The sequence below is a fragment of the Chiloscyllium plagiosum genome, chromosome 16 (assembly GCF_004010195.1).
Source record: "Chiloscyllium plagiosum isolate BGI_BamShark_2017 chromosome 16, ASM401019v2, whole genome shotgun sequence".
NCBI classification, from domain to species: Eukaryota; Metazoa; Chordata; class Chondrichthyes; order Orectolobiformes; family Hemiscylliidae; genus Chiloscyllium; species Chiloscyllium plagiosum.
Window position 1 is genome coordinate 53,626,566 of NC_057725.1, and position 27,300 is coordinate 53,653,865.

General features: G+C 42.7%; 1 protein-coding gene across 5 annotated transcripts in view; it reads left to right on the forward strand.

Moving 5' to 3' along the window:
* The window catches only part of LOC122557922 (von Willebrand factor C and EGF domain-containing protein-like), a 326,824-nt gene that overhangs the window by 236,028 nt on the left and 63,496 nt on the right, over positions 1 to 27,300 (forward strand). For all 5 annotated transcript variants that reach the window (XM_043706141.1, XM_043706142.1, XM_043706143.1 and 2 more), the window contains 3 exons: positions 20,402 to 20,515; positions 21,558 to 21,724; positions 22,273 to 22,360. In XM_043706141.1, the coding sequence (XP_043562076.1) occupies positions 20,402 to 20,515; positions 21,558 to 21,724; positions 22,273 to 22,360 (369 nt within the window). The remainder of the gene's footprint in view (positions 1 to 20,401; positions 20,516 to 21,557; positions 21,725 to 22,272; positions 22,361 to 27,300) is intronic.

A 27,300-nucleotide genomic window follows, 5' to 3' on the forward strand; every position in this document is an offset into this window, starting at 1 on the left:
GGATGTATACACTTAATGGTAAGATCCCAGGGAGTGTTGCTGAACAAAGAGACCTTAGAGTGCAGGTTTATAGCTCCTTGAAAGTGGAGTCGCAGGTAGATAGGATAGTGAAGAAGGTGTTTGGTATGCTTTCCTTTATTGGTCAGAGTATTGAGTACAGGAGTTGGGAGGTCATGTTGCAGCTGTACAGGACATTGGTTAGGCCACTTGTTGGAATATTGAGTGCAATTCTGGTGTCCTTCCTATCGGAAAGATGTTGTGAAACTTGAAAGGGTTCAGAAAAGATTTACAAAGATGTTCTCAGGGTTGGAGAATCTGAGCTATAGGGAGAGGCTGAACAGGCTGGGGCTGTTTTCCCTGGAGCGTCAGAGGCTGAGGGGTGACCTTATAGAGATTTACAAAATTATGGGGGGGCATGGGGTCAGGGAGTCCAGAACTAGAGGGGAGAGGGGAAAGATATAAAAGAGATCGAAGGGACAACTTTTTCACACAGAGGGTGGAACGTGTATGGAATGAGCTGCCAGAGGAAGTGGTGGAGGCTGGTACAATTGCAACATTTAAAAGGCATTTTGATGGGTATATGAATAGGAAGGGTTTGGAGGGATGTGGACCGGGTGCTGGCAGGTGGGACTAGATTGGGTTGGGATATCTGGTCGGCATTCATCAGGTTAGACTGAAGGGTCTGTTTCCTTGCTGTACATCTCTATGACTCTATGACTCTATTTTGAGGCTGGTTTGACACTTCAGAACTGAAAGGGGTCGGAAAATGGTTATTTTCATTCTTTTGATAGAAGCACAGGGGAGGAGAAGGGGAGCAATCTCGTATTATCTCTGTTGGATCCAAATACAACAGCTGTCACATGATTCGTCTGACCTGGAAACTTACTTGCTCTTAATACCTGCTGTGAGCATATCAAATGGACTTAGAGATTGCTAATCAATGTGTCTGACTATGTTGTGGCACACCTTCTGTGGGCATCAAGTCCTAAGGTGGAATTTGAACTCTGAGCTTCTGGCCCAAATGTAAGGACACAAGCCCCTGTGCCTAAGGATCTCTTCACCTGTGGAAACAATGTGGAAAGTGACTTCAGCACCTATTGTTACCTTTTCCTTAGACCTGGCTTGAAATTGACAAGACTCACTTTTATACTGGAGTCATTGTCTAATTGTGACTTGAGCTGTTATTAAATCTTAACTCAAATGGTGATGGCTGTTTTCTCTGGGTGGGACTTCAAGCAGCCTGTCCTCATCTGAAATGTGAGACTACATGAAAGATTGAAATGCATTCTTTGTGTAAGTCTCTGGGGATTTGATCACTTTCAGGCACAGTATCTTGTTTCCCCTGTATTCTTTGACTTCCTCATGATGGCAGCTGTTGATAGTTTTCATCAGTTGTCTGACTTAGCACTTGAAGCTGGAACAGGTATTTCACACTTCAATTCGCTTTGAGCTTTTAAATCTTCTCGGTTCCTCCATGAAAGTGATGTCATAGTCTGTTCGATAACATTATTATTATCTTCCCTAGTAAACACTTCCATGAGGAGGTCATAGGAGCTTAATTTTGGGTTGTCTGCTCTCCAGAATGTGATTTCCCTGTCCATTATAATAAATAGAAACCGAGAAAATAAGAGTAGGAATAAGCAATACACCCCTTTGAGTCAACCATTTAATATGATCATGGCTGATTATCCAATTTAATAGCCTCTTTGCGCTTTCTCCCCATTCCATTTCCTTTTAGCCTTAAGAACTTTATCTAACTCCTCCTTGAAAGCATTCACTGTTTTCACCTTAAAAGTGCTGTGTGGTAGAAAACTCCACAGGCTCATCATTCTTTGGTTGAAGAATTTCTTCTTCATCTCTGTCCTAAATGTCCTATCACACATCCTTAGACTATGACCCTAGTTCTGGACTCCCTGATCATTGGAAACAGTCTTTCCACATTTAGCCTGTCTAGTCCTGTTTGAATACTGTACATTTCTGCTCTCATTCTTGTAAACAATGAGAATGGAATGAGAAATACTCGTGTGCAGGTACGTGCACAGGCTGAAAACTCTGACTCGCAGTTTTTAATTTGTCACCTGTTTTGACCATATTTCGGTTATTCAGAGTAAGATTGGGGCTCCTGTTTTCAGGGTGACCTTTCAGTTATCCAGCAAGCCAGAAAGGGATGAGATGTCTCTCTTATTGCCATGAGGAAACAATAAAGAGTTGCCAGGCTCTGAGGTGGAATTAAGATCGGTGGATGAACTGTCTGCTCAAACAGAAGGCCGACATCTCTGGTCAGTGCTATGAGAGAGGTAGTCAGTGCTGAAGTGATGAGGAGAATGTCAGAACATTTCCCTTTGGTATGAGAACTAAATATATTTCTATGTGTACCAAGAAGAGAAGTAGCAAAGGGCGACAAGGTGGCTCAGTGGTTAGCACTGCTGCCTCACAGTGCCAGGGACTCAGGCGGTTGTCTGTTTCCATATTCTCCCCATGTCTGCGTGGGCTTACTCTGGGTGCTCTGGTTTCCTCCCACAATCCAAAGATGTGCAGATTAGGTGAATTGGCCATGCTAAATTGCCCATAGTGTTCAGGATGTGTAGGTTAGGTGCATTAGTCAGGGGTAGATATAGGGTATGGGGAATGGGACTGAGTAGGTTACTCTTTGGAGGGTTGGTTTAAACTTGTTGGGCTGAATGACCTGTTTCCACACACTAAAGATTTTGTGATTCTATGAAAGGGGAACAGCCTGCAGTACAGTGTGGCAGCTATAATGGTCATAATTTATTGCTGGCAGCCCTCTCCCTGCGCAATGGAGTCTCTGGCTTTAGTGGCACCTCAAGAAGCTCCTGAAAGGCAAAATGCCAACAGCCTGGGAAAATTGTCCTTTACCAATTCATTAATTCTGCAAATTACCCATTATTCCTGCTGCTCAGAAAGCACCCCATGGGAGGACTGTGTCAGGGAGATGTCCTGACACAACTCCCTGGTGTTTCTCAATCCCTCCATCTCTATTTCTCCACTGGAGATTGATAACATTCTGCCCTTAATCTTATTTTAATAACTTTCTTGCTGTTACAATACTTGAAGGATGTCCCAACATGCATTTCAATTATAAAGCTGCCCTAAGTTTTATTTCTCTCTTATGCCCTCGTGGTACCTATTTTACAATTTTTGTAAGTAACGTTTACACCGTTAGCATTGGATTTCCTTCTTGTTTTATTTCTATGCTTTGTATCATATGTTTTTCATTATGAACATCTTCATATTACTTTATCAATTCATTTATATTCACATTCCTTCAATTTGTATGAACCAGTCCTTGGTCTCTAATTATTCTCTGTACTCAGTCATAATTACTCAGCATATTCTTGAAAATCACTGTTGTTTTCATTTCTGTATCTCCATGACATGATTGAAGTGCTTCCTGATTGTCTTTGAGTTGATTGGTTTCAGATTGGTACCTAAGAAGACCAAGCATCTATTCATTAACATTCTATATTTAGGGTGTAGCTTATAGTGTTCCTTACACTTCCAGCCCAAATACTCCCAAAGTAGTATTGAGGAGTTCAGACGGAAACTGCTTGACCATTTCCTAATAGCACGCCAATTTGATTTTTCTGTTTGCACAAACCTGTCTCTTTATAAACTAACCTGTTTTCCCATTTTTGTTGCCCTCGTTGTCTACAGCAACCCTCAAAAGCTCTTTATCTTACTCTTTCACTGTGTACTTCAAACCAGGTTATCTGGTTAGAAAACTTCTGTGCTATTAATTTCTATTCTCTGTACTGTTTAAGACCTGCCCATCTTACTAAGCTTCATTATCCTCCATTGTCCCAATGTCTGTTTTTTTTCCAAAAATGACCAAGGAATCTAAAATTCTCCCTTCCAACCCATTTCTGAAAACTGAATTGCTATATCTAATTTGTCAGTTTGACTGGTTCAGCTCGCAACACCATATTTAGTCCTGAGATTTTTTGAATGGCAATCTAGATCTGAGCTGTTCATGTTCCCTTAGCAAGGTTTCTATGTTATTATGTGAATTATGATCCCTGGAATTTATGACCTCTGGAATCGTTATTTCTTTCATAAAGGTTTTTGCCATTTTCTCCATTATGTTCATTACTTTAGCTTGGAGGTTAATACACTGTTAATTTGAAGCTGTTTTAACTGTAGATATTGGATTAGACTATGCCCCTTTAATGGATTACTAACTTCTAACGTACATACTAAGAGCAGGAGTAAGCCATTCTGCTCCTGTAGTCTACTCTGTCATTCAGTGGGGTCATTTCTGATCTAATTGGGGCCTCTACCTCTCCTTTCCACTCCTGATAATCTTTGACTCCCTTAGTAAACAAGGATCTTGGCCACAGGGATATTCAATGAATCTCCTTCATTGCTGTCTGGGAAAGGGAATGGTAAAGTCTCATGACCCAAAGAACCTCTAAACCGTGGAAAGAGGCCATTTGGCCCATCGAGTCTGTACTGACCATCCGACGAGCATCTCACTCAGACCCACCCACCAGCCTATCCCCATAATCCTACATTTCCCATGGCTAATCCACCTATTCTGAAAGACCCTGGACACTACAGGGCAATTTAGCATGGCTAATCCACCTTAGCTGCACACCTTTGGACTGTGGGAGGAACCTGGAGCACTCAAAGGAAACCCACACAGACACGGGAGGGTGGGGAAGGGGTGGGGGGAGAGGTTGGTGGGGAGTGGTCGTGCAAATTTCAGGGTGGAATTGAACCTGGGTCCCTGGTGCCGTGAAATGACAGCGCCAACCACCAAGTCACTGTGCAGCTGTCTGAGAAAAGCAAATTCTGCTGCAGCATCTTTCTGAATGGGAGAGCCTATGGAGTTTTAAGGTATGTCCAAATGTTTCCTATGCTCATGAATGGTCACTCCTCAGACTGTCGGTAATTTATTACTCCACAGTGCCATTGTGTTATCTATATCCCCTGCGGCTCTGACCTTAAGCAGATCATAGATATAAAAGCTTGTGGATGATCCAGAGAAGAAAGGTTTGTGTTGCTACTTTCAGCTGAGACATTAAACCAGAGGCTTTACTTTAGGCAGACTTCGACATTTTCATGACATTATTCCAAAGAAGAGGAGGCCTCCTACTGCTGTGAACAATATTTATCTCCTGATACACACAATAAAACACAGACTGTCTGGTTATTATTATATTGCTGTTTGTAGGAGCTTACTGTGCACAATTTGGTTGCTGTTTATTTGACAGTGACTGCAGTATGGTTTGTAAGTATTTCATTTACGGTAAAGCACTTCAAAGTAGACTTCCTTCCCTGCCCTCTTCCTCTCTTCCTGTCTTTTTCTTTCTTTGGTTTCTACTTTGTTTTTTTCTTTTCTTTCTTGTTCTTCATCTCTCCCCATGTGAATTGTTACCTCCTTTCCCAATTAAGGCTGAAACATAAGAGAGTTCCTGTTCTGTTGAAGTCAAGAAAGTGGACCAGTGGGAACAACCTATCAGGAGGAGTCAGTGTTACCTTCCCTCCATCAACTAACAATTGAGGCAAAGTGCTTGTTTTTGTGCTGTTTAGGTACAGATATTGCTGGACAAAGTGATCACTATGGATCTCTTTCCCTGGGAGACTCTTTATTTATTCAAGGACGTGGACATTGCTGGCTATGTCAGTGTTTAATGCCCACAATGTCAACCACCTTGCTGTTGGTCGGGAATCACAGCTTCCTTCCCGAAAGGATGTTAGTGAGCCAAGTGGGTTTTTCCCCAACAATTGCATGGTTGTCATCAGGCACTTAATTCCAGATTTTTATTGAATTTAAATTCCACCATCTGCTGTGACAGGGTTCGAACTTTGGGTCCCTATAACATTAACTGGATTAACAGACTAGTGATAGAACCACAAAGCCAGCACCCCCATGATAAATGTACACCTACTTCAATGCTAAGATAAGCATCCACTCCAGCTGCGGTTTAAGAGTATGAAGTTAGCTCTCTCTTTCTGTATGATTAACGTTGATGTCTATTGATCATCCAGGCACTTTGCCAACTAGGAAATATTCATAATTCTCAAAGACCACCATGGCTTTTGTGTGAAAGCACTGGTCATTCATTAAATCTTCCATTGATTAATCATCCATTGATGGAATATTTTCTGGCAGAATCTTACAAATGTTTTACTCCGACGCCCCTAAACCCACTTCAAAGGGGGAGTTTTATCGAGGGAATGTTACCCTAGGCACCCTGTTGGAGCTGTGAGTGTTAACATCAGCATGTCACTAATCCCCAGGAGTGTCTGGCTGTCTGTTCATTTGGATTTCATGGAGACAAACCATTTCATAATAACCAGGGTAGTCTGAGTACGTCTTCCTGATCAATTTATTGCTGCGCAATGACAGTTCTCTGTAAGAATCATATGTACACAACCAGCATATGTTCAGCATTCTCTTTAGATTTCCTCTGCATTTACTTGAGTGTTTCTGGTGATGGAGAGGTGCTTTCCGGAATCGCACCTGGTTTAGTTCAATCCTGACTGACGTAATTTTGAAATGAACTAGCCTGAGTTCTAAATATTTCAGTGAATTTGCATTTTTCTAGCCTTCTGATGTCCTGTTAATTTTCACTCCGTACCCTTAGGCTTTCATCTGGTGCTCAGTTTATATTGGCAGCTGAGGCTTTGGTTGAGCCGTAGATTCTGATCTTCGTTCTCAAGTTCGCAGTTGGTCAAACATATGCTTTGACTTGTGGTGGACTGTAAACTGACCCCTGTGCAGTTTTCTCATGAATGGAAATAAAATTATGGTTGGACTCAGGAGCAAATTGGTTTGCTGCAACTACGTAGCAAGCGTACAGTGTGTGCCATCATGTGTCTGCAGACCTACCTGTGATTAAGGGGGAAAAGATAATAATTGGCTCAGGTCCAACCTGGCTGTTTTGTGCTGGAAAGCAAAGTATTAAATTGACATGTACCCATAGTGTGATCAAAAAGAATCGAACCACAAGATATGACAGCAACCTCGTTTCATCCTGCTGCTGTCCTGGTGAAAAAAACAAAGTTATTGTAAGTGACTTTTAATTTGCATTCATCATAACTCTGCAGACATCAATCCAGTTGATTTCAATATGGATCGCATTGAATGAGCTGTTCACTGTCAGGCAGGCAGAATCAAGTGATTGCGAACTGAAGCTCTTGATTCCCTGGGTTTGTCTGTGTTGGAGGTGTGGGGTAACAGGGAGGGGATGGGATGAAGGCCATTGCTTTAATTGCCTGGCTACTGGCCCAGACTTTGGTTTAAGTTCACTGAGTTAAGGCTTGATCTTTAGCATACTTAAGAAGGAGGATAATGCAGTGGCAGAGCTGTAAATCTAAGGGGGCTAATGGATAAGATGTGTGGTTCTGAATGCCGAGTGTAACATTCCTCCTTGGCAGGACGATGAAAGAGGTTGTAAATACCAACTGTTAAGCACACCTTACAGTTAATTATCGCTATTAGATTTCTCTTGCATTTCATAACGTAAACCACATTACATGCAATTAATCCTTGCAGCCACATGAAAATGGAAGAGCTTGAAACATTCAATGAATGTGCAGACAGACATTCAGATGTACTGTGGCAAGGGACTTCACTGCCAAAACATTGACTGGGATTTGAAGAATTACGTTGTTCTGTATTCAGCTCTCTCGCTGCATTTGCTGCTGGTTGTTGTTCAATTCAATTCCTATTTGTATGAATCAAGTACATTGAAAAATATCCATGTCACCTCTACAAAACCCATTTATACTGTGAAGCTGTCTCTACCTGAACATTTGGGTCATTTTTTTCCCAGAGTGTGGATTCACCACAAACAACAGCAGGAAATGTTAGCGGTATTAATCACTCCAGGCCACTTCTGTGTAGACAGAAGTAGAAATAATGGACAGACCTTTTTGAACTCAGTCCCTGATAGAGAGGTTGGGCTATTTACAGAAGTGAATCCAAGTGATGGGACAGTTTCTATTGAGGCTCTTCAATAGAGTCAAGATATTAGCATGACACCTCCACCTTCCGCAGCCAAACAGGGAGTGTGCGCAGGATAATGTCCTGCAAAGGTTTCTCATGAACTGAACCATGAGTTACAAGGCTCCCTGACCACTCTGACTTTAAGTTGCAGCAAACCATTGAACTGGAGAGGAGACTGAGGGAAGTAGTTTTATGAATTAACAGATAAAAAAATTATCTTGGGGATTGGGCAGATTGATTGAGCTGGATGGATGTTTTGTCAGGTGGGAAGTGTAGGCCAAATTACTTGCACATTCGGAGTTTCACTCAGGGACTGCAGGTCCATGGTTCTGTTTTGAGGGGCTTCCACTTTCTTAGGTTATTTTAAATTTAAATTATTTTAAATTCAGGAATGTCTCAAATTGGGTGCATTGATCTTTTCTGTTATCACTGCATCGCGCAAGGCCACAATTCAGAAGTAGCCTTTCACAGCATTTACACTCTTACTTCTAGTGTGGCCTTGTGCGAAAATACTCTGGTAGTAAAGTCAATGATTGCGTACTTCAGTCTGGATATCTGCCAAGGTTTGAGGGCTCTTTATATTTTCTTTGCTTTGAGTATTTCAAAAGAAAAGTATGCACCTTGAATTTGGATGAGATAAATATCTCAGTTCTGGCTGCTGGTCTTCAGATCAGTGAGAATGCCTGAGGTTCTGATGAGTAATACATTGGAAAATATCCTAAAGTGTACAACCTGAAGTAGTCTGAAAACTCCATTTCATCGATAAATTTCATTCCAAGAAACCTCCAAAGGAAAGTTTACTAATCCTTTTTTTGGCAATATTCTAATCCTCTGATAGTTATTATTCATTAATGTATCGAAAGCTCTTTGCATCCATATGCCAGTCTATTGGTAAACGAGCCTAGAACACTAACGTGTCCATGTTTCACTGTTGTTTTCTTGTTCAGATTTACATTCTACTCAGTCTTGGTTTGCTGTTTGCTCTGGATCAGTTTAACTGTTGAAGTCTTTGCTATGTTTTCCCAGATAGAACAGGAAGTAAATGTAGAGGACAATTAGTTTTCTTTTATGTTGCCCAACATTGCAATGAAGGCTCAAACCACCTTCACATGCAGGCAGCATTATCATTTCTGGGTGAGCTGAAGGCAAATATTCAGTTAATGGCACAAGACAAGGCCATTATGTAGGGTTCAGAGGAGCAGAATTGCTCCTCCTTACTCTACAAAAGTCTTCAACTAATCTTTAAGAAGAGGCTTCCATTTGTCAATAATTATTGGCACATAATTCCTCGACAGTTGGGACTGGACATGTGCCTTCACCCTTTTCTTACTAATAGTTTCAAACATCCCCATTCTTAATGATGAAAGAGCTCAGCTCATCAGTGCAAAAGTTAAGGCTGAAGCATTAACTTACATGAGGAATAAGAAAATGATCAGAGAGAGGGTAGAGCTGATCAGGGATAGTGGAGGGAACTTGTGCCTGGAGTCTGAAGAGGTAGGGGAGGCCCTAAATGACTTTTTTGCTTCAGTATTCACTAGAGAGAGGGACCTTGTTGATGGTGAGAACACTATGGACCAGATTAATAGGCTTCAATATTAAAAGGAAGTGGATGTGCTGGAAAGTCTGGGAAGCATCAAGATAGATAAGTTCCCAGGGCTTGACCAGATATATCCAAGGTTACTTCGGGAAGCGATGAATGAGATTGCTGTGCCTCTGGCAATTATCTTTGCATCCTCGTTGTCCAAAGGAGTAGTACCGGATGGATGGAGGGTGGCGAATTTTGTTCATCTGTTTAAGAAAGGGAATAGGGAAATCCCTGGGAATTACAGACCAGTTAGCCTTACATCTGTGATAAACAAAGTACTGGAAAGGATTCTGAGAATAGGATTTATGACTATTTGAAAAAACACAAGTGTGATTAAAGATAGTTAGTATGGCTTTGAGAGGGGCAGGTCATGCCTTACAAGCCTCATTGAGTTCGTTCAGGATGTGACGAGACAAGTTGATGTCGGTCGAGCAGTGGATGTGGTGTATATGAATTTCAGAAATGCCTTTGATAACGTTCCCTACGATAGGCTCATTCAGAAATTTAGGAGGTATGGGATACAGGGAAATTTGGCAATCTGGATACAGAATTGGCTGGCCAAAAGACAGCAAGTGGTAGTGGATGGAAAGTATTCCGCCTGGAGGTTGGTGGCCAGTGATGTCCCGCAGGGATCTGTTCTTGGGCTTCTGCTCTTTGTAATGTTTATAAATAACTTGGATGAAAAAGTGGAAGGGTGGGTTAGTAGATTTGCCGATGACACAAAGGTCAGTGGTGTTGTAGATAGTTGAAACTTTATTGCTGGAACAGCACAGCAGGTCAGGCAGCATCCAGGGGATGCCTGACCTGCTGTGCTGTTCCAGCAATAAAGTTTCAACTTTGATCTCCAGCATCTGCAGACCTCACTTTCTCCTCGGTGTTCTAGATAGTGTCAAGGGCTGTTGCAGGCTACAATAAGACATTGACAGGATGCAGGACTGGGCTGAGAAGTGGCAGAAGAAGTTCAACCTGGATAAATGTGAAGTGATATATTTTGGAAGGTCGAATTTGAACACTGAACACAGGGTTAAAGACAAGATTCTTGGCAGTGTAGAGGAACAGCGAGATCTTAGGGCTCATGTACATAGATCCCTCAAAGTTGCCACCCAAGTTGTTAGGGTTGTGAAGAAGGCGTGTGGTGTTTTGGCTCCCATTAGCAGGGGGATTGAGTTTAAGAGTTGTGAGGTTATGCTGCAGCTCTATAAAACCCTGGTTAGACCACATTTGGCATATTGTGTGCATTTTTAGGAAAGATGTAGATGCTTCAGAGAGGGTGCAGAGGAGATTTACCAGGATGCTGCCTGGATTGGAGGGCTTGTCTTATGAAGAGGGGTTGAGAGAGCTAGGCTAGGGCTTTTCACACTGGACGGAAGAAGGAAGAGATGTGACTTGATAGAGGTGTACAAGGTAATGAGAGGCACAGATAAAGTAGATAGCCAGAGACTTTTCCCCAGGGCAGAAATAGTTGTCATGAGGGGTCATAATTTTAAGGTGATTGGAGAAACGTATAGGGGAGATGTCAGAGGTAGTTTCTTTACACAGAATGTGGGTGCATGGAATGTACTGCCAGTGGTGGTGGTAGAGTCAGAGACATTAGGGACATTGAAGCAACTACTGGACAAGCACATGGACGGCAGTAAATTGAGGGATGGGTAGGTAAGGTTGGTTTTAGATTAAGATAAATGCTCGGCACAACACCATGGGCCGTAGGGCCTCTACTGCTCTGTACAGTTCTATGTTCTATTTTCATTCGTAACTATCTTCAGCCACAAATGCTGAGTACATAATTAATCTTGGCCTCCTCCAGTGGTCTCCAGCATTATAAGTGCCAGGCTTCAGCCAATTCGACCAACTCGGGTGACATCAAGAAATGGTTGGAGGCACTGGATACTGCAAAGGCTACAGGCAGTACTGAAGATTGGGGTTCCAGAACTTGCTGCTCCCCTGACCAAGCTGTTCCAGTATAGCTACAACACTGGCATCTACCCAACAACACAAAGTTGCCCTGTGCACAAAAAAGCAGGACAAATTCAACCCAGCCAATTACACCCCTATCAGTCTACACTTGATCGTCAGTAAAATGATGGAAGGTGTTTTCAACAGTGCCATTAAACAGCTCCTACTCAGCAATAACCTGCTCAGTTACACCCAGTTTGGGTTTTGCCAGGTCCGCTCAGCTCCTGATCTCATTATTGCCTCGGTTCAAACTTGGACAAAACAGCTGAATTCCAAAGGTCAGGTAACAGTGATAGCCATTGATGTCAAGGCTGCATTTGACCGACGATGGTACCAAGGAGCCCGAGCAAAACTGGAATCAGTGGGAATCAGGGGTCAAACTTTCTGCTGGTTGGAGCTGATTGGAGTCTCACTTCCAGGACATCTCTGCAGGAGATCGTCAGGGTAGTGTTCTAGGCCCAACCATCTTCAGCTGCTCCATCGTAAGGTCAGAAGTGAGGATGTTTGCTAATGATTGTGCAATGTTCATCACCATTCGTGACTCCTCAGATACTGTGGTTCAAGTGGTTCATAACATTTCCACTGCGCAAATGCTTGACAATGACTATCTCTGAAAGAAATGATCTAACTGCCACCCCTTGATTTTCATTGGTGTAACCTTCAATGAATTCTCAGTATCAACGTCCTGGGGTTACCATTGACCAGAGACCCAATTGGACTCACCGTATAAGCACAGTGATTACATAGTAGGTCAGTGGCTAGGAATACTGTGGCAAATAACACACCTCCTAATTCCCCAGAGCCTATCCACCATACATAAAACATAAGTCAGGAGTGTGATGGAATACTCCCCACTTGCCTGGGTGGGTGCAGCTCCAACAACACTCAAGAAGCTTGACACCATCCAGGACAAATCAGCCTGCTTGATTGGCACCACATCCACAAACATCCACTTCCTCCGTCACTGGCGCTCAGTAGCAGCAGTGTGTACTATCTCCAAGGTGCACTGCAGAAATTTCCCAAAGATCCTTAGACACTCCTTCCAAACCCATGACTTCTTCCATCTGGAAAAACAAGGGCAGCAGATAATGGGAACACCACCATCTTCAAGTTCCCCTCAAAGCCACACACCATCCTGACTTGGGAGCACATCGCCGTTACTTCACTCTCACTGGATGAAAATCCTGCAATTCCTTCCACCAGGGCAAAGTGAGTCAACCCACAGCACACGAACCGCAGCGGTTTAAGAAGGCAGCTCACCACTACCTTCTCAAAGGCAACTAGGGACAAGCAATAAATGCTGGACAACTAGCGGTGCCCACGAACTGCAAGAGAGCAAAAAAATGTTGTCGCTGTTAAATATGTAAATCGATTATTTCAAGATCTGCCTCAAAGCTGATTTGGGAATAGATGAACCCATGAGTTTCCCATCAGATCTTCAACTATCAGTCAGTATTCTTTAAGAAAGAAGTATTTCCAATATAACAATTCCCTGGTGAGCAAAACTCCTGTTAGAATTGAACACTTTTAAAGAATTGAGTTATTTTCGTGGAACTGGGCAAACTAAATTGGGAGCAAGAGTTAATACAGTCTCACACTTTGCCCTTTGTTCAATTTTGTTTCCACCCAAAATAAATATGCTTGACCACCTTCCTAATGGGGCGGCACAGTGGCTCAGTGGTTAGCACTGCTGCCTCACAGCACCAGGGTCCCAGATTCGATTTCAGCCTCTGGTGACTGTCTGTGTGGAGTTTGCACATCCTCCCCGTGTCTGCGTGGGTTTCCTCCGGGTGCTCTGGTTTCCTCCCACAGTCCAAAGATGTGCAGGTTAGGTGAACTGGCCATGCTAAATTGCCCATAGTATGTTATATATACACACCATAGTGTTAGGTGCATTAGTCAGAAGGGAATGGGACTGGATGGGTTACTCTTTGGAGGGTTGGTGTGGACTTGTTGGGCCGAAGGGCCTCTTTCCGCACTGTAGGAAATCTGATCTGATCTAACTCTCATATTTGGACACTTTTTTTCCCCACAGTGCCATTTAAATTACTACGTCAACCACACATTGAATGATCCAAATCCAAGTCACAGTTTGCATCATCAACGACTTGTACCCATGGTGCCTGACTTGCCGTCCTCTTTTTATTTTTGACCTGACTATAGAAGTTGACTCAGAATCCTCCTCTGTTGTCTGTGTGGGCTGGCTCTCGCCTGGTTCCATTTAGCTGGAAACAAAGCATCATTTGCATTGCCATTCTCCACTCACCAAATCCATTCCCTTTTCCAGTCATTGTCTGAGGCTGAACCAGAACTGGACCGTTTGTAACTTTTGCATCTTATTTTAGTTCTGAGCTGAACTTCCAACCCCATGTCCTTTCCATCACAAATGGCTATCTATTTCCTTTTGTGTGTTACCCCCCACCTTTGCCTGGATATAAAATCTGCTGCTGAAACCACCTCCATCCTTTTGTTACCTCCTGTCTCAATCTAATGGTCTCCAGCCAGTGTTGTTCCTGCTTCAAAAAACTTGAACTCATCCTGAAGTCTACTGTCCCTGTCTTTCGCTTATCCCTGGTCCCATTCACTCATAATCCATTAGCATATGTGTTTACTAACCTATATTGGCACACCGTTCACCAAATCCTCATTTTTAAAATGCTTACCTTCAAGTTCAGATCTCTGCATGGTCCTGTCTTTCCATCCTGTAACTTCCTTTAGCCTTTCAGTCCTTTAGTAACTTTGCATTCCTTCACATCTGGCTCCGTGCATCCCCCACTTCTTAAGTACCATTGACACTCTGTGCTTTTAGCCAAGTGCTAAGCCTTATAATTCCCTCATTCAATCTCTCAGCAGTTGCGCAGAGGTAACACAGCAATGTCAGCCCTACTTCTTTGACCAAAGTTCTCTTCATGACTAATGACTCCTTCCTCGGTTCCATGTTAATTTTGTCTGCATATGGCCTCGTAATGCGAATTGGGACATTTTGCTAATAAGTGGTTGCTGTGCAAATACAAATTGTCATTATTGCTCTCTACTCTATCTCTATTTTATCTCTTTCTTTACAGCTTGCCCACTTGGTTTTGTGTTTTTCAAGTTTTCTGTTTATTTCTGCTACCCTCTGGTGGAATAAAGTGAAATAGACGCCAAGGTATTTATCAGCACATTCGGCTAAATCTTCCTTTTTTTTTCTGGCGAATGTCAGTTTTGTGAGGCTTTACTAAGGTTTCTCTCTGTGAGGCCTAGCACATTCTCTTATCACATCATTCCAAGTCACCCTTATAAATTACCTACCCTGCCCGTTGGCACACTTCTCATTTGATGTGAGCCCAATACTACCACGAGTCATACCTGAAGAAACATCACTGTCTGGATGAGCCCGTATGGACTGGCAGTCTTGGTGCTGGTGCCACTTTTGATGGGATACTGAGTCTGGAGATACAGAGCACAGTTCATGACATTTGCCTAGCACATGTTAGATAAGAGGAAATTGGCAGGGATTGGGGCCTGGAGCTCCTGGTAGGTGCGGTAATGCAGAGGAGGGCAGTCGTCTTGTCTGAGTACTTGGAGAGGAGGGTCATGGCACCAGACCTTGCCAGCTGTGTCCGAGATGGCACCCGGCTCAGTGAAGTCTCATTTGTCTGAGACAATAGTCAGAAGATTAGGAAGAGGATCCATAATCTTCTGTGCTCTGCCAGGAATAAAGAGGTAAAGAGATCGATAGCATGTGAGAGAGAGAGAAGGCATGAGGGAGACGGAGCATGAAAGAGAAACATAGGAATTGGGGAGAGAGAGAGTGGGATGGCATGAGTGAGAGAGAGGATGAAAGAGAAAGATAGAATACCTTGTGGTATTATCACTAGACTGGTAATCAGGAAATGAGATTCAGGTAACATTCTGGGGACCCAGGTTTGAATCCTGCCAGGGCAGATGGTAGACTTTGAATTCAGCAAGTATCTGGAATTAGCAGTCTAATGATGACCATGAAGCTATTGTTGATTGTCAAAATAAACATCATCTGGTTCACTAATGGCCTTGAGGGAAGGAAGCTGCCATCCTTACCTGGTCTGGCCTACGTGTGACTCCAGACCCACAGCAATGTGGTTGATACTCTGGGCAAAGTGGAATGGGTAAGAAATGCTGGCTTGGCCAATGACTTCCTGTGAAAGAATGAAAAAAGAAACCTCATTCTACCTCTGCTGTTGTACTCTCCTAGCAAGGCACTTGCTCTGTCACTCTCATGATTACATCTTCCCTCATTCTCACCCAACCCATGAACAAACCTCCTCCCACTGTATCTCATTTCCATCAATGCTTTACTGTATCCCCCGCACCGTCTACTGACAAATACACTTCCCCTCCTTCACACCCCCATTCCCTCAGCTTGCGATTGCTTGGGGCGCACTGGCAATTATAAATTGCAGTGCTGCTGCAAGGACACTTGACAACAGGGACAGGGACCCAGCTCACAGTCTGGACCAAGTTGCACCTCAGGCCTGCTCACCAGTTCTCACTTTGAGCTCACCTGGATGCCTTGCTGTTTGGGGCAGACACAGTTCCAGGAGGCCTGGCCTGGTTTCAGCAGCCATCAGTAAAGTCAAGGGGGTCCCAGTATAGTTAGTCCATGGCAACTCCAATTCCAGTCCAGAGTCTTGGACACAGGCACCTCAGGGTTGGGATCCTCGTAAGGAGTGAGGAGCCAAATGCTAGGCAACCCAGCTGCCATCTTGACTGTTTCTGCCTCACTGGGGCAATGTGGGCAGGCAAATGGACTGAAGGGGGACCTGGGGAAGGTGCAAATCCTGTGGAGTTTACAGGAAGAGCCATTAGGAAAGGGATTTAGAAAGTTGGGACTCCTGCCTCACATCGATGTGGAGGCTGGAAGCCATCATCTGATGAGTAGTCACTGTGGGCTTCCATTGTGTTTGAATTTGAAAGGACACAATGGGGAGGAAATTGGCAGCCCCTACATCTGATTTGGATGAGGTAACTGTCTCAACTTGTGAGGGAGGGGGCTGCCAAACCCATCGATGTGATGCCCTTTTAATGGAAAACAATAATACACACAGCCCCATGCACTGTACTGGACACAAGGCTGTAGGATTCCTAATCCATAGCCATCCTATTGCATTGCCCTCCCATGCCCCCCTCCCAGTCATCCCTGACCATCCCACTATCATCCCCCCAGCTCAGACTGACCCCTTGATGGGAACTCGTGTTTCAAAGGTTTGGAAGTACAGTCTGTGTGGGCATCAGGAATGCTGGTCTTTTGGCAGATTTCTGGTGCGCGGTGAGCTCTGTATTGAATAAGTTAAGAGGGATGCAGTAGGGGTGGAGTACTTAGCTAATGAGGACCGTTTGATAAAATACAACGAGAAATTCCACGAGGCCTCAAGGTGGAAAACAAGTCACATTTAACTAAAAAAAATAAGGTTCAGTCTGCAGTCTCTCTCCTGTCAGCCCCCTGCAGATATGTCCGAGCTACAGACCATTTGACAGAATACTAAACTCAGAGTTGATCAAAATCAGCACAGAGCTTTTATCAATGACAACCTGATTGGATATTCTACAAGTCTGGATGCAGATCTCTGGCAGATAGTGACTCATAGCTGATGGTTTATGTCCACTTTCGCTCAGCCAGGTTTAATTGCCATGGTGATAAGCCAAGCACTACATGTACTCAGCATTAATTTGCTTCACTTTACACAGTTTGTCTTCTTTTACTGCCAAACACAGTGAGAGGGGGAGGTGATCATGGCCTGCAATTTTATCAGCAAGCTCTTAGCGAGATATTAAGTATTTCGCTCAGAGATGTCTGATTCAGGTCTTAAGGAGTACTTTTCCAAAGAATGATTTCAAGTGGCTGCTAAGAGGTTAACAGGCTACTTGAATTGGCAGACTGTCAGGAAGACAGCTATTCATCTCTCTCCTCTCCTGAGGGTGTACGTGTTTGCAATGTGGGTTATTCTAGACTACCTCATCTCAGTAGTGATTCTTCATGTGTGAACACAGACATTGAGTGTTGTCAGCCTCACAGCCAAGTGTGCTTGTTAACAGAGTGTTGAAAGGAAAAGACAGCAGCAGATAGAAGGGGATGGTGATAGTGTGCCAACAGGTATCAGGCAGTGTGGGCTGGCCAGTGTTATGATCCTAGCTGCATTCATTTCAAGATGGTTAGCCTATAAGAGGAGGTTTTGTAAGGCTCTGGTCAGATCACATTTAGAAAATTGTGAGCAGTTTTGGGCCCTATGTCCAAGGAAGGATGTACTGGTGTTGGAGGGGGTTCACAAAACTGATCACATGGATGAAGGGTTTGTCATATTAGAGTGATTAAAGACTCGATGGAGCTTAGAAGGATGAGAGGGGAATCATTAAAATGGAAGGAATACTGAGAGGCCTGGATAGAGCGGGTGTACAGAAGATATTTCCACTATAGGAGAGACTAGGACCGGAGGACACAACCACAGAGTGAAGGAATGACCTTCCAGAACTGAGATGAGCAGGAATTTCAACCAAGGAATGATGAATCTGTGGAACTCATTACCACTGAAGACTGTGGAGGCCAAACATTTGGTGTATCAAAGATAGACCTAGATCATTTCTTGATTAATAAGGAGGTCAAGGTTTATGGGAAGAAGGCAAGTCAATGGGGTTGAGCAACATATCAGCCATGGTTGAATGGCTGAAGACTTGATGGGTTGAATGGCCTAATTCTATTCTTGTTATGGTCTTATGATGATATTACTGGATAAGTAAGATCCTAGACAGAAATCTGACTTGATACACTATAATTTGATTTTGTGTTTTGTTTTAAAACAAATATGTATCATGTAAAAGAAATGAAGACAACAAAGAATGAACCAAGCTATTTACATGCAATTCACATTGCAAAATACAATCACATCAATCCTAAAAACACTACGTAAAGGGCTCACAACAGCGAATTTTGTAATCTTGCATGTTGGTAGGGCTCAGTTTAACCATGGCTTTCTTCATCCTGAGAATCTGACAGCTCTTCCTGGAGTCTTCATACAACTGAGCGTGGATGTTTTCACTAAAGACTTCTGGTCTGGAACTTTTAAGCAGAACCTCTTACACTGAAGTGATCTCTTTCTTAATAGGACTACACTACCTCTCTTTCTCAGGAGTAACTGATTCAAATTCAGCCAAGACCCTATTTTCTGGGGTTACTGGCTGCTTTGGGAAGGAGGGTCAGAAGCAGGATCAGGTGAGTGGCTATCAGTGGTCGCCATCTTGCTGTAGGCCCAGTCCCTTAATTGTGCTCACATTGATGCAGATTCAAGCCCCTGGCCCACCCACCCTTCACCATAATTGCCTGCATTGGTTCACCAGTCAGGTGGGACTATTCTTTCTTTCGGATCAGTGGTGCTGGAAGAGCACAGCAATTCAGGCAGCATCCAACGAGCAGCATATTCTTCCTTTGTCCTGCTTGGAACTGGGATAATTGTAGCCTCAGCAGGGTGTTTACTCCCTTAAATGTTCTTTGGGAGGTCTTCTATGACCACTTATGGGTGGGAAGACCCTAACTGGGGTGGAGGTGGGAACACACTAGGATTCTAGGGCTTTTCCACTTCCAAGCCTACCACCTCCAAGACAAATGGTTTCAATTTTAGCTTTAGGCTTTGGTGTTGACAGGCATTTATTTCCCCCTCTTTCTGATGCATCACATAAATTCTATGAAAATGGCAAAAGGAGGCTGTTGAGCCCATGTTGTCTAATCAGCTATCTGTACAAGCATTATAACCTGATGCCATTTCCCTGCCTTTTCCTGATAACCCTGAAAATTGTTTCAATTCATATAATCATTCTGTGCCCTCTGGAATGCCTCAATTGAACCTGTCTCCACCACTCTTCCAATCAGTGCACTCCAGACCCTAACTACTCAGTGTGTGAGTATTTGCTTATTTTGAAAAAAAATGACTTTGCTCTTTTATTCTCAATCCTTTCATGAGAGGGAGCAACTTTCACAATCTCCTCCTTGCTAAGGGAATCATCATTGAGGTTGTGTGCCTTTGTATGAAATAGCTTTCACATTCCCATCAACAAATTATCTTAATTGACACTCTCTGTTACCTCTTCAAAAAAAATCTCCAGTAAGTTAGTCAAACATGTTTATCCCTGAAGAAATCCGTGTGGCTACTAATTCTATTCTGGATAATTGTTTCAACACGTTTCTCCAACACTGAAGTTAAATTGACTCTTCTGTAATTATCATTCAACCTTTGTTGAACATTGAATCATAGAACCCCTATAGAGTAGAAGTGGTCCATTCGACCCATCGAATCCACACTAACCCTCCGAAGACTGTCCCACCCCACCTCTGAAACCCTGCACATCCCATCGCTAATCCACCTAGCCTGCGCATCCCTGGAAACTATGGGTAATTTAGCATGACAAATCCACCTAAACTGCACATCTTTGAACTGTGGGAGAAAACTAGAGCACCCGGAGGAAAACCATATAGATACAGGGAGAATATGCAAACCCCACACTTGTCAGTTGCTGAGGATGGAATTGAGCCCAGGTCCTTGCGCTGTGAGGCAGCAGTGCTAACCACCGACCGTGTGCTGTTCTGCACTTGTGTTACATGTGTGTAGCACAGAACCCACACTCCAACTTTCAAATAATACAGACGTGGAAAGGAGGGATGTGAGCATGCAGTTCATATATTCAGTAAATCTCTGTTACAGCATAAGAAACCTGACTGGTTCGTAGGACCATCCAGGTGGTGCAAGGAGTTTCTGCCTGTCCATCTCCTTCCTTTTCTTGTGCCTTGCAATCTTGTACTTGCCTGAGTGTTTGGTTGACTTGAGTTGCCAATGGATTCTGAATCAATTATTACCTTGTGCCTGTCATTTTTATTTTCTCAGATATTGATGAGTGCCTGTCCAACCCATGCTCTCATCATTGTGTTAACACTGAGGGAAGCTTTTACTGCACGTGCCCTGAAGGATTTCACTTAAACATGAACAACACCTGCACAGGTAAGCAGAGAAACAGTGTCGAGAGAGAGAATGCAGACAATATTAGAGTAAAGGGAATATGGACAGGAGTTAAGGCAATGATAACGATTTGCAGTGTTATGCTTTGAAACTCCAATGTGTTGCTATACATCTATTTCACATCCACCAAGGATTGTTTTTTATTCATTCTTTTACATGTATATGTGTGTGTATATAAATATATATTTTGTTTATATATAAATATAAAGAACATTTTGAAATATACCCACACCTATTTCTTAATCCATGTTTCTTCTGACTGACTTCGGGGTCAAAGAGTCAGCAATTCCCTTTTGCATTGACACAATGACTGTTCTTCAGTCTATACCTATGGTAGACAGTCCTTCCTGGCTGTGTTCCATCAGTTTTTGTATTTTCATGATCTATTCTCTCTTGTTGACAGCTAAAGATAGTTTCTGTAACCAGCTTGAATCCACTTCCAAACCAAATCTAGTTTTGTAAACCTATCATTATGAAGTGTGTAGCATGCATGTCATTAACCAAAAACCCTAATTTTATTGTAAACTTCATTAAAAGCCATCTGGAGTGCCTGGTACATTTTAAATGCTTCTAGATGGTAAGATCATTTGCTAGATTAATGCATAGAGGATAAAACAATTAACTAGATTTATTTACAAGTTAACCAGACAGAAGTTATATGATACGCTGAGGCAACAAACTGCTAAAAATGTCGGCATAATTTTAACCCCTATAAAGTCTGGTGGGTTTGTAACGGGTGGGAGGTCAAAATGCAAAAAAATTGAAATGTGCTGCCAACTCACCCAGTTTTGGTTTTAGCTGGAGATGGGGAAGGCCAGCAGCAAATCTGGAAGCAGGCTTCCACAAGGCAGTGCTTGTCAAGTTTTCGTTTTGATGTTCTTTCGCCCAGATACTTCAACCATCTGCTTTGTCTTTGTTGCAGCCTGGAACTTTCTGGAGTTGAAACAATTGATTTTCAGTTTAAATAGAAAGGGTCACACTCTGCAGATTGATTCGCACTAAGTTGTAATATGTTATTTCCCAGAAAATGTGCCTGATTTGGCTCCAGCGATGAAGTCTCTGAAGCAGCCTCTACCAGCTGCGATCTTTGCCACGCCCTGGAAGCCACTGACATCCTGTTGGCACAATGGGACCTTGCACCAGGACAGTGCCACCTGGATAGTGTCTGAGTGCGTGAAGTGTACTTGCCAGGTAAGGAGATGCAGGTGTTTACTATTGTGTTCTCCAGAGCTCTGGTATTCCCACCGTCCTTTTCAAGTTCACCCATTTCCCTAAAGTATCATTGAGGAGTTTCTTTAAATTAAAGAGAAGTCTTTGTACAATATATTCCAATAACCCAAGTAATTACTAGTAGACAGATGAATATCTTCAGACAGGCTGGTCCCCAGCTGTGTCACCATGCTTCTCACTAGTGGCATGTTAACATTTCTCCCTCAACCGACCAAACTAAACCAGATTATTTGGTTATTATCAAAAATGTAGTTCATGGGAGCTTCCTGTGTTCAATAAGGCTAATGTGATTTCTACTGTACAATTATGGCTACACTTTGAAGGAATGTAAATGGCTGTAAAATGATTTGGAACAATCTGAGATTACTATGCATGTTCGTATTTTTCCATTTTCCCTTATTTCCCTCTTCCCTTTATTCTCTCTTCATTCTATCAGGTAGTAGATCACAATGGAACTGATTGATTGTTTTTTTTTAACCTTTGTTTTTCTTCCTGTTTGTATCTATCAGCTGGGAGCAGTCTCATGTACCACATGCCCTACACTGCCTTGTAGCAAGGTAGAGCTGGTGCCAGGGCTTTGCTGCCCAATTTGCAAGTGTAAGTATCTTCCTGCAGCCGAAGGTAAGGTGTTAGATTAGTGCCATGAATGCTTCAGCAATCACTCTCCTTTTAGTACTTCTCCTAAAATATTTGAACCTAATTGGAGTGCTACATCATGGGCACCATGTACCCCTTGATATGTTGCTTGACGAGTATTTATTTCATGCAGGGGACATCACAACCTTCCAATCTGAAGCCAAGAATACAGACAGAGAGTTTAAATTATTGGATGAAAAATCAGGATGACTCCTTTCTGGGCATCCTATTAGGTTTTCCGATATCTGCTGTGCACAGGCATCTATCTGGGTGCAAACCAGGAACATCTCTCCTTAGATGCCTTCGCACTTGTGTGCTTTGCAACAGAGGTCACTGCCTAGCAATCTGGAACATGAACTCTGACTGGTTTTTCCTTCCTAAGCTCAGAGTTGCTGAAATCAATTGTAACAGCCGAATTGCTGCCTTGTCTGAATAAGGTAAAGGGGAGGAACCTGAGGCCAGGAAATTGGAAATTGTGGAACTGACACAAAGTATTCCAAATGTAAGTGGGAAGAGGCTGTATTAGAGGAGAAAATATACAATCAAGATAGGATTGGGGAAGTTCAGTGGGGCAGGAGCAGTCTGAAATGATATATTTGCCAGGGCAGTCCTATATATAGCTTGAGGAGGAATGTAGAATGTGCTCCACAGGGTTATAGGTCTTTGAGTTGAGAGGAGATCTCTAGAGGATGTGGGATCTGTGAGCAATCAGGAAGCACGACAGTCAGTGGTGGGGTCCGAGTCTCTGGGAAGATAGCAAGTCGTGTCTGAGATTTGGCGCTCAGCCTCTGCAAGTTAGATGTCGGGATATCAGATGATGACTGCAGCAGCCTTGCTGACATGTTTGATAGTAAAATCAGGGTTATATCTCAGAGCAAATCCAGAGAGAAAAATGTGTGTGGGAGGAGGGAGATTGAGGTGACCAACATCATGTTGATTGTTACTGATGAAGAGATCAAGTGGAGGTAAGGCCTGGGGAAGGGGTCCAGTTGGAGGGAGAATATTGGAGATGGGTGAAAGGATCTCTGGAACAGGGAGAGGATACCCCATTTTACATCCTAGCCAATGTTTATTCCTGAACTAGCACCATTGAAGGTATTTGTTTGGCTAACTTATTTCAGTTCTCTGGACTTTGCTCAACACAAACTGACTTTCCCTATATATTAACAATTATTACATTTCAAAATTAATTAGCTTAGTATGAAATACTTTTAGGATACAGAATCCTATGGATGGTGAAAGATGCTACATAAGTATAAGGTTTTTAACCTTAGCTGAGGATGTAAATACAAAGCAGCTTTTGCTTGTGGTGTGTCCCATTAACACATGAGAATAATTAATGAACAATATTTTGAATTGCTGGCAAATTAGCCTTTAGTTTGTTGGTGTATTTTTGCAATGTTGACATTTCTTAGATTTTGTGCTCAAAGAAAAATAACAATGGATTCTTGATCAATAGGTGGGGGGGGGTATCATGGATTATGGGGGAACATTGGATCAGCCATGATCCTATTGAATGGTAGAACAATGGGCTGACCAAGCCTACTCCTGTTTCTATTTCATATGGCCTTATGATAATGTCACTGGGCAAGTAATCCAGAGCTCTATGCTAACGTTCTGTCGACATGGGTTCAGATCCCACTATGGCAGAGGGTGAAATTTGATTTCCATAAAATCTGGCACTAAAAGAAAGCTGGCCTAATGACAATCCTCTCATCATTACTGGTTGCAGAAAAAAACCTTTCCTGGTGAAGGAAATTGTCATCCTTACCTGGTCTGGCCGACATGTATCTGTAGATTGACAGCAATGTGGTTGACTGTTAACCTTCCTCTGAAATAGGAACGTACAGTAATAGTTGGCCCAGCCAGCATCATTCACATCCCATGTAAGAATAAAAGAAAATTAAGGTTGAGTGTACTGTTATTTGTAACTATTCTGGAAAAGATGGTTACATTTCCCTCTGGTTAGCCAGTTTGCTAGTATTAAGTAAAAGTCATATCTACTGATATGTACACACACAAACACACACAATCACAAGTTAATTCAAAGGCATACCCACATGTAATGGTGTAAGTACTTGAGTGGCGTACTGGTATACAGTACAGTAAAATGTGTGTTCTAATCTGGGGAGCCAGTTGATGAAGGATAGCATAAGCCTTAATATTTACTTAGTCTTGTATTTATTCGCAGAGTGAAATGTTATACCTTCTAACTCAATCATCCCACAGTTTCAACAAGTGTCACTTAAAAAAACTTTTAAAATAACAATAAAAGGGAGATTTAAACAATTCTTGGATAAGCACATGGATGATGATGGGATAGTGTAGAGGAATGAGCTTAGATTAGTTCACACATCAGTGCAACATCAAGGGCTGAAGGGCCTGTTCTGCACTGTATTATTCTATGTTCTATGTTCTAAAAGAAGTAAAGACCCAAATCAAACCAAATTGTACATTAACAGCCATGACAAACACACTAACAAAAACCAAAAGCTCAAGACAAATTAATAATTTAAATTAAACTGACATTGTGGCTGGAGATAATACACTCTGCAGTGCCCACTGGTCATGGAAGGCTTCAAGCTTGCTCATGTACACCATGTGCTTCCTTTCCAAGGATAGCCATGCAGACATAACCACAGAAGAGAGGCAGGCATTGCTGTATAACAACCCTCTTCATTGACTGATTCTGGACCTGTTATGATCACATTGGCCAGGCTCAGGAGGAGACCCTTGAAGACGTCCTCCGATCTATCAACCCACCCAACTCCAGTTGGGACTGAAGTGCAATGGGTTATTAAGCAACAGCCCTCTATAAAAATTGAAAGGGGGCTGTGATCTTGTACATCAATGTATACTTGGCAGACTGACTCTTCAAGACCTCTGAAAACACAAGCACCCAAGTTAGTTTTAATCAACCTGTTCGAACATGTTATAACATGCATTGAGGGCAAGTGGGACTTGAAGCTGGACCTCTTGGCTCAAAGGTAGGAACACTACCACTGCACCACAAGAGCCCTCAAGATAAATATTTTATAATTGACCTAGGTACAATTTTTATTACTCACCTCTGGAACAGGTGGGACTTGAATCTGCGTTACCTGGCTCAGAGTCATGGACACTACCACTGCACCAGAACAGCGCTTAATATATCTGCCCAAAGCCATTTTTTTAGTCAACGTGTTCAGAGAAATGTTATTACATACCTCAGAAGAAGGTGGGACTTGAATTCTGATCTCTAGGCTCAGAAGTAGGAACATCACCACTGCATCACTAGAACCCTTGATATGCAGCAAGTAAACCTGTCAGCATACAGAAAAAGATTGCCTGTGAACTGAGGCTCAATTTTTTTTTAAAAAAAGCAATCCGTTTTGTAACAATTCTCCTGTACAAATTTAGTTAATGCTGAAATCCTTGAAAGACCAAGTTTTCGTGATAGTTATTGGAAAGCATCAGATTTTACTCATAGTTTGAAAAACTGGTGTCCATATTATAATTGCAGAGTTGTTGCATGCTGTTGAGGAACAAAGTGAAGCAATGACTGTTTAGCAAAGCCCATGAAGGACAAGTTCCTGAACACGGGAAAGGCAATCATACTGTGCCAATCTGCAAAAAGAAATAGAGCAAATTCATCATTTACAGAGGAATATGCTCACTGAGTATATGCTGAAAAGCATTTGCTAAAGCACTGCATTAGTGAAGGAAGAACCAGGCAGCAGTGGTAGTTCAGAAAGGCAAGTTGGTTTTAGACCTGGACAAAGTGCAGAACTGTTCATGATTAGAGAGATTTGTAGGACACTGCGTTCATTGTACTAACCACTTCATTTATTTTAAATGGAGTTTAAATCAAGTTTGACCAGAAGGATATGATTATGGTTGAGGTTTCCTGAGAATTTTATCAGTTTAGTAGTAAACATCGATAATAAGTCCCTGAACGTACTTACAGCGGAAAGTGTTGGTTTAGATCATGTGGTGGCCTGAGATAAGAATTCACACTGTCACTTCATTGAGTTATCTGGAACTGCAAGCAGTCAGAAATCTTGCACTAAAGCACAATCCGACATCTGAAAACTGTGGCGACAAAAACAAGTCAGAGGTTGGGAATTCTGCCACAACTTCAGTCTCTGAAAGTCTGTCCACCATCTAAAAAGCACAATTCCGGAGTGTGACTTGCTCGGCTGAATTCAGCGCCAACAACATTCAAGAAACGCAACACTATCCAGGACAAAGCAACACTCACTCCCTTCATGGTTGATGTGTTCTGCCAGCAATTTGTATCATCCACAAGATGTACTGCAGCAACTCACCAAGCTTCCTTCACCATCACTTTCTGAACCCATTACTCCAGCCATCCAGAAGGACAAGGGCAGAAGATGCACTGTCCCAATCTTGCACTGTCCTGCCTTGGACGTTTATCACTGTCCCTCCATTATTGCTCTGACAAAATCCTGAAACTCTTCCCAATGGCTTAACACATGGTTTGCAATGATTTTGAGAGGTGCCTCACCACACCTTCTGAAGGACATTTAAGGACACGGGGAACAAATTGCCAGAAATGCCCACATCCAATGATTATATCAATGGATATTGAATGAGCCATCATTTATGGCAAGATTTTAATAAAAATCTCAGATTTGCAATCGTATTAATTTTACAGCAGCATCAAAAATAGCTTTGCAGAAATGACATGATACTCTGTACATGAAGAGTAGACAATTTGGATGACATGAGGAGAAAGTGAGGTCTGCAGATGCTGGAGATCAGAGCTGGAAATGTGTTGCTGGAAAAGCGCAGCAGGTCAGGCAGCATCAAAGGAGAAGGAGAATCAACGTTTCGGGCATAAGCCCTTCTTCAGGAATGGGGAAAGTTTGTCCAGCAGGCTAAGATAAAAGGTAGGGAGG